Source organism: Penaeus monodon, chromosome 33, assembly GCF_015228065.2.
Source record: "Penaeus monodon isolate SGIC_2016 chromosome 33, NSTDA_Pmon_1, whole genome shotgun sequence".
NCBI lineage: Eukaryota > Metazoa > Arthropoda > Malacostraca > Decapoda > Penaeidae > Penaeus > Penaeus monodon.
The window spans coordinates 10,947,409-10,947,835 of record NC_051418.1 but is presented as its reverse complement, the minus strand read 5'-3'; the positions used below and the strand labels follow the sequence as shown (position 1 = coordinate 10,947,835).

The following is a 427-nucleotide window of genomic DNA, read 5'->3' as shown; positions in this document are numbered from 1 at the left end:
AGCCTCACCTTGTTAAGCCACTCCACACGCTCCATGTCGGGGAAGGTCACCTGCAAAGAGAAACACAAAAAGTTAAAACACTGTTGAATATATGAAAATCTCAACAATCATTTCGCAGCAACACGTTTATTTTTCTGCAAATGCACAAACATGTCTACGGGCATGTAAATAGAAAACCATTAACGTGTGCGTTTGCAGCTTGTGTGAAAATGCATTCACGTGTACAGGTTAACGTCCTATCAAATTCCATAGCTGTTCCTTTGCAGTCTTGTTGTTAACTGTCAAGAAAAAGCCCATTATTCTCAACATAAAACACATCATTTCGTGTCAAAGCTTTCCTCCTGTTTCTTCAGGACTTAAAATCCATGCTCCTGGTTTCCCTTCGCTTCGAGGGAGGGTAGAGGTTCCGGTGTTTTCAGGTATAATG

At 41.2% G+C, this 427-nt stretch overlaps 1 protein-coding gene across 1 annotated transcript in view; it reads right to left on the bottom strand.

The window, feature by feature from the left end:
- The window catches only part of LOC119594021 (extended synaptotagmin-2-like), a gene marked incomplete at its 3' end in the record, with an annotated part of 82,615 nt that overhangs the window by 45,525 nt on the left and 36,663 nt on the right, over positions 1-427 (bottom strand). Inside the window, 1 exon segment of the mRNA XM_037943050.1 lies at positions 9-50. Within this exon segment, the coding sequence (XP_037798978.1) occupies positions 9-50 (42 nt within the window).